Genomic DNA, 8001 nt, shown 5'->3' on the forward strand with positions numbered 1-8001 from the left:
GTCAAATCTCTTATTTCAAGATTGCAGCTGGTTCAAAACGCTGCAGCGAGGCTCCTTACTGGTATTAAGAAAAGGGAGCATATTACACCTGTTTTGAAAAGGCTTCATTGGCTCCCTGTGAAATATCGGATACAGTAGGCTATAAGGTTTTGTTATATGTTTATAAAGCTGTTCACGAGTTGGCCCCGGAATATATCAAGGATTTGGTGCTTATGAACTCTGGTAGATCTCAAAGGTCCTTTAATTGTTTACTGCTCTTTGTTCCAAGAACTCGTCTTAAAACTAAAGGGGATCGAGCTTTTTCAGTCGTTGGCCCTAGACTGTGGAATGCTCTTCCCCCGGATATTAGATCTGCACCGTCAGTTGATGTTTTTAAAATTCGTGTGAAAACGTATTTGTATTCTGTTTCTTTTAATTCTTGACTCTGTCATTGCATATTTTGTTTTTTGTATGTTTTTTCTTGCTTTTAGATGTACAGTCCTTTGGTCTACGTTGTAGTAGAAAGGGCTATATAAATAAACGAGACTTGAGATAACACAAGGTGATTTTGATCTAGACACATTTCACTTTAATGACAGTGCAGCATGAACTTTCTATAAAATATCTACTTTTGTGTTGCACCAACCCGATCTCACGGCAAATCATATGAATTTTAGGAGGTGGCTAACTCGTATGAATTCATTCGACCTCACTCGTATGAATTTTGTTAAATAAATTATATATATATGCAACAAAAAATGTATGCCGTGAGATCGGGTTGGAGCAACACAAAAGTAGATATTTTATAGAAAGTTCATGCTGCACTGTCATTAAAGTGAAATGTGTCTAGATCAAAATCACCTTGTGTTATCTTTGCTATATTAAAGTATAAGTATAAAACACAGTATCAAAAATGCTATATTACACATTTCACGACAACATTGTTGATCTGACTGTACTTGCGCTGTTGAACTGAACTGAGCCGGACGATGACATCATTTGTTCCAGAACTGCTTTATAGACGAAATGAACTAATTTAATAATAGATGATCTTTACGACGGAACTGAATCGACACTGAACAACAGCCGACATGCTTCATTTCCCTGTTATCACTATAAAGCTTGAAACAATCTTGTATAAAGCGCTATATAAATAAAGGCGACCATATGTCTTATGCTTATAATAATGCATATATCATTAGATTATATTGTAGTGCATTATATATAGGCTAGATAACAAGCTGCATTATCCACCTTGTTTTGCAACACAAAAATAAGTTATTTTCTGTGAATATGCAGGACTTCTGATTCATTAGCCGCTATGTGAAATAAATAGGCAGTAAACAGTAGAATAACAGTATATACTATAAGAATAACAGTAAACATAAAACTAGTTGCACTACAAACCAGTGTGTTTATAATTACAACAACACTAATATAAGAAATACCAGTTTGCAATATCACGCAGCTGTTTTCCAAGATGACACCGGAAGCCAGACACATTCAATGTACAAATGGCCGGAACCAACTCTTATGTTGAAAACAAGGTGGATAATGCTTTATGAATATGTCCATAAGGGGATATATATTCAGGGTTCTCACTTTATAATACAGATTTAGCATATGACATCAGTCTGTGGCTGACCTCATCGACATGCATGATGCTTTCAGTAAAGCTTGATAAGAATGACGCATTAAAAAATGTAGATTATAAAAAAAAAGAGCAAGAATGCAGAGATGAAGTGGGGCGAAAGAAAAGAAGAGAAAATGCCAGTTTTATCAGAATATGTCAGCACGTGTGTGTGTGTGTGTGTGTGTGTGTGTTTGTGACGCTGTCAGCAGATCGGAGATACGCTTGATAAGATTCTGTCTAATAGGAGCTGCTCCCCACGGTCGGGTCAGACAGCCGTTTCCAAAAGCTACTCACACACACACACACACACACACACACACACACACACGCTCTTCCTCCTCCTCTGGCCCTGACAGACACCATGAAAAGCTCAGATTAAGAAGCCCATCATGTTGCCCTGAGCTGCCCACCGAGAGACCACGAAATCAAGCTGTCAGAACAACAGAGAGAGAGACAAAGAGAGAGAAAGCAAAGGAGTGCCGGTGGCGGAGAGGACGAGAGAGTTTGTTCAAGCGTGTCAGCAATGTATATTTATATTGCACAATTTCTCAAAGTAAACGATTAGCCCTTTTTCATTGCAGTGCTTTAAGTGAAGCACAAGTGAGAGAAGTCATAATAAGTGTGACAGTGTCATGTGTGTGATTGACTGTGTGTTGACACCTGTTGTTCTCTTTATTCACATGATGAATTTGAGATGTGTCCGACAGCCCTTACAAATATACCATGATAAACAGTTTCTTCCACAATATAGTTATTAGAATTATTGTTGCTAGTAAAAGCATAATACTTTTAATATGAGTTATTTTAAACAGTCCAATCAGCTTTGAAAATCTTTGTTTTCCCACATCTTTATTTTAGAATCAATATGGTATTTTTGGGAAACTCTGTTTACTATGGTACATTTTTGTAAGGGAAATATAGCCTAAATTTCTTTACATTTTGTTGCTTAAATGTTTCTAGATGCTAAAAGTATAATACAGATAAAATACCAGCTTAAAAGTACAGCACCAACTTTAAACCTGTTCATCAATTCTATTTCAATTTTTGTATGTAAAATGTTTTTGAAAGAAGTCTCTGCTCACCAAGGCTGCATTTATTAGATCAAAAATACAGTAAAAACAGTAATATTGTAAAATATTATTACAATTTGAAAGAATTTTCTATTTTCTAATTTTCAAAGAGTTTTCTATTTGAATATATTTTTAAATATAATCTAATTTTCAGCATCATTACTCCAGTCACATGATCCCTCAGAAATCATTATGCTGATTTGATGCTCATCAAACATTTCTTATTATTACCAATGTTGAAAAGAGTTTTGCTGTGCAATATTTTGGTTGAAACGGTGATTAAAAAAAAATCTGGATTTTTAATGCATAGAAAGTTCAACCTTTATTTGAAATATAAATCTTTTGTAACATTATAAATGTCACTTTAAATCAATTTAATGCATCCTTGCTGAATAAAATATTAATTTCTTTAAAAGAAAAACTGCACAACACTCAAAAAGACCAACTAATAACCTTACCTACATGAAATCCACTTAACACTAATAAAAATGGAATAATATAGATGACATTATTTCTTATACAAGAAGACTTTTTGAAGCCATGCTGTACTGTATCTAAAGGGTGAATTTAGCGTGATACGATCATAAAGCTAAAAGTGGAATTAAAAGATCTTTAAAAAAAAAAAAAAAAAATCACAGAATTTCCTCAGAATAGGACCCGGCCGACTCACTGGAGTTTGTACCCGTTACACACTCAAAAACAGCCCCGCATCACAAAGCCCACGCAGAATCTTCACACTGTCAGTTACCATGGCAACACACGTACAACCACGCCACCCGAGCAACCTGCAACATCTCCAGGTTTAATTGAAAGCGCAGTGTTTACATTGCCCTAATTTAAGTCAAATCACGTCGCAGTAGAGTTTAAAAATAATTACTGAAGCACCAGCTGAATGCCTTTAAAAAACTTTCTAACCTCAAACCGACTTTAACAGAGGAAAAACAATTCCTCAATGCAAGTATATGAAACCTTTGATTAAAGGTGTGCCATGCCTTTGTCAGAATGCTGTGATAAACTGTATTTTGAAGTAAATTACAGCACAATCTTGAAGGCCTGCTACTCAAGAGCTACAGTTAGTGTGATCTTTCTTAATCTAAGTGAAATGGCTCCCATTACAGATACGCTTTCTTTTATTTGAACAGCTTTTATTTGTCATTATGAGAGGAGTTGCATGTTGCTGATAATTCTCTTGATTTTTATTAATTTAACAGTGCATGACTGTGGTTTACAGTTCAGTCACACTCATAACACAAACGTCGCAGCTAAAAATCTGAGCCTCGCATCCACATTCAAATCTATGATGCAAAAGAAGTATATGCAGGCAGTTCACTAGATCTGTGAAAACAGCCATAATTTACTTAATTTTTCTTTTGCACGCATCAGTTTTAGGTAAATTTCACATACTGTATGGAATTTAAGTTTAAATTCAAAGTTTAAGAAAGCAGAACTGTCAGATTTTTATTTTGTTCTCGTTAATTGCTCTTAACTTGAAATATTTAAGTAAGATAACTCATACATTTAACTTAAAATTAATCTAAAAGTAATCTCAACTTTAATATTTTTAGTAGTTGAAACTTAACTAGGTAATTTAGTAAATTCTAACATGCTAAATGGAAACACATTGCTTTGAATAACATAGAAATTGCTGAAAGAGTTGGAAATATAGAACATTTAACATGTATCTGTTCTCAAACTATATGGTCATGCTCAACTCGTCACCATGATGGTAATGTGTGTGTGTGTGTATACATATACACACACACACATACATTATATATATATATATATATATATATATATATATATATATATATATATATATATATATATATATATATATATATATATATATATATATATTCGAGTGCCATAGTAAAGCATGCTGGGAAATTCAGTTCAATTTAAGTTCCTCTAAATTAAAAGGTTCATTAAACTTAAAACAATTAAACAATTCAGATTACTTAAAATGTGTCAGTTTTATGAAAAGAAAGTTCTAAATACTCATTTGTTTGAACTAACTTGTTTAAGTTTGCACTACTCACACCAATTAAATAGAATTTTTTAGCTTTAGGGTTTACAGTGCAGGAAAAAAACTGCATATTGATAAACAATTAAAATAATATTCCCCAGAAATTACAAAAAACTGATTAGGAAAAGAAAAAAAAAAGAAGAGAAACACTTTATTTTACAGTGCCCGTTACACTTACACTATAGTAATAACATAAATAATGAATAATTATTTGCCACTAATCCTAAATCTAATTATACAGTAAGTACACAAGTAATAATTATATAGTAAGTAGTTAAATAATATTACTGTTCTTAACTGTATAATTATACTGTAACAAGACACCTTAAAGTCCCCCTGTAGTCAATAATTGTATCCCTTAAAACTCATCTTTGATCACCATAATGACACATTTAAACGTTTTCCCCTTGAAAAAAAATAATTCTCCATGCCTTAAAAAGCTTGAATGTAACTCTACACCCTTGCCTCATTTAGTATACATGGTTCTATGAATATTCAAATGAGCCCCGCCTCCACTCACTCACTCCAGCTCAGAGATCCACTGGTTGGCGATCACACGTTGACCTGATTGGTTACAAGGTAGTTTGTGACGTCAGAAACACCAGCGATTTCAAGCCGTGTTTTTGAGACTGTCTTTGGTTCACCGCAGTTTTAAAGAGAAAATACTCAGCAATGGTGTTTGACTTATGAATTTGCATATGGTTTGTCTTAAAGCATATTAAAAACACCAAATAGATAGACATATAAACAATATTAAAAGCTTGATTTTCACCACAGGGGGACTTTAAAATAAAGTGTAACCAGAGACAATATCATTCCCTAATGTTCACTTAAATGTGATATTTAAAAAAACTAGCTAAATATGTCAAATGTAAGTGTAAATAATTGCAATTAAATGCTTAGTAAAAGAATTAGTCTAAAAATCGGTGTCCCTAATTTTCTAAAGGGGCTATAGTCATTTTTACAGTATAACACCGCATTTCATACCTTATTGGTTAAATATTGCCTCATGGTTTTGAGATTTCACCATTTATTATATCAACAGTATGATTTATAATGATTATGCTATCATCACTACACAGAGATTAAAGCCCGGCAGAGATGAACCAGCTAAGCACGCAAGGTGTGCGCATGATGAGTGTTTTTCTCAGGGTGTTTTTGGAGTGCATCTTAACGGCACACTGACATCTTAACAGCCTCCAGTGATGGAAGGAGATGCTGCCCAATTCTCTCGCACGCGCGTGTCCGCTCCATCTCTCAGAGGCACATAAAAACGTCAGCTACACACATCATATCTGGGCTGTGTGTTACTGCAGTGATAGACAACAAGTGCCATAATGCTCAATAAAGATGTGGCTTGTTGCTTGACAGAGGAAAAAAAAGCCTCATACTGGCCATAAACTACATATTCTCTCAGTTATTGGGCAAATGTACTGAAAAAAATCTCTCGATATACATGCTCACACACGCATAGGCACATCGACAGGGCTGAAAGAGGCCTCTAGAGCCAGGAAGTGTGTGTTTATGGGAACAAGTGTTTTATGACATTAACGTTATGATTGATGTCAAGCATTACACTTTAGCTCACGCCAAACTTTTGAATGGCAGTATATCACGGTTTCCACAAAAAGCAGCACAACAGTTTTCAACATTGATAAGAAATGTTCCTTGCATATTAGAATGATTTCTGAAGGATCATGTGACACTGAAGTAGTGTGTGGCGTCATCATGACATCTTTAGCATTACTCAGAGCTTCTTTTCACACAGCAATTCAACTTTGCCGCTTTTGTAGACATCTCTTACCTTTTGTTCTTCTTAACTTCCTCACCTACAACACGTTTGTTATCTTGTCGAAAAAAAAGCCTAGTTCCTATTGGCAGAGACAGATCCTGCTTTGCAAACTCCTTGAATGTTGTATTTTCTTATGTCCAGAACGGCCTGCAATCGATACAACATAAACTAAATCCTTACACGGTATTTGAGAAGTATCTTCACTCTCGTAACACAAATTCTCAAAGAACTACAATACATACCTGTTACCTGTATATTTCATGCTAAACGCTGAAGAGAACAGAACCTATAATATCACAGTACATAAGTGACTGTTCTTTCTGACATCATCTCATTAGTCTCATAAAGCCAAGCGGTGGTCAGGAGCATTTGCTCATTAGCGTTCCTTTCTTAAGAAACGTATTTTAGAAAGATTGGTGCCAGGAACACATCAGAAGCAATAAACAAATATACAGTTAAGAAAGACTAGATCCGCTTCATTTAAACCAGACATCATGTCTTGTGGTCATATGACAATAACATCACACAAATTAACCAAACGAGCAAGAACTTCTTAGTTTACATACATTTTTTTAATCACTGTAATTATGAGTAAATGTAACTCGTCTGAGAGCCTGTCGGGCTCCTGGAATAATCATTTAAAGGAAGGCACTTCACATGTCTGAACATTTTGCGTGTTTTGATCACACGAAGCGCAGACAGAAAAAAGGTACATACTGCTGACATCATGTTATCTGGGAATTGTCGAAATTAAATCTTCCCAATAAAAAAAAAAAAAAAGTCCAAAGAGTCAGTATTGAGCTCGAAAAGAAATTCCGAATATAGATTAGCAGAGAACATTGATGCACTCTTGATGAAAGCAGAGACTAATGCAAGCATATTTGGGGCATAGAGAATGTGGACAAATATAAAGTCTTTCTGTTTTGTGCTTTACACACTCAAAAACCTGACAGGATATCTTCTCAAGACAATACAAACCATCCCAAAGTGTCATCATAACCCAAAGTGAGCTCTACTTGAATTATGGCACTGAGCTTGCGAGAGTGAAAGGGTGACTGTGAGCACTTCTAGGGGGTGATGTTCGTCAGGGCCGTTTTAAACTGTCTCAGTAGCATAGAGGCGATCACGGTTTTCTCTGTGTTAACGGTGATCAGAGCATCAGGATCCTTCAGGGCGACTGACACCAGGACCAGAGAACCAGAACTCACCGTCTTACCAGCAAACCTGCAAACACACACACACAAAAATGAAGGAAATAAAAGAACATTGGATTTTCATAATTAAAACAGAATAGACACTTTAATTTACTTTAACAAATACTCTTAATGTTATCATGCACAATTCATACATTTATATTATTCCAAAAAGTAATCTTTCCACTACATGTAATAACTTTCTCTGCATCTGAAATTATTCTTCTGTAGACAAACAATGAACATGACATTACTTAAACATGAAACAAACTGAGTGAGATTATCAAATACATTAGAGAAATAAA

At 34.8% G+C, this 8001-nt stretch overlaps 1 protein-coding gene across 2 annotated transcripts in view; it reads right to left on the reverse strand.

Moving 5' to 3' along the window:
- Window positions 1–7053: 7053 nt before the first annotated feature.
- The window catches only part of ap3b1a (adaptor related protein complex 3 subunit beta 1a), a 59852-nt gene continuing 58904 nt past the window's right edge, over window positions 7054–8001 (reverse strand). For both annotated transcript variants that reach the window (XM_082141578.1, XM_082141577.1), the window contains exon 27: window positions 7054–7727. In XM_082141578.1, the coding sequence (XP_081997704.1) occupies window positions 7571–7727 (157 nt within the window). In that variant the 3' untranslated portion in view covers window positions 7054–7570. The remainder of the gene's footprint in view (window positions 7728–8001) is intronic.

Source organism: Leuciscus leuciscus, assembly GCF_965113295.1.
Source record: "Leuciscus leuciscus genome assembly, chromosome: 16".
In the NCBI taxonomy this organism is placed as follows: Eukaryota; Metazoa; Chordata; class Actinopteri; order Cypriniformes; family Leuciscidae; genus Leuciscus; species Leuciscus leuciscus.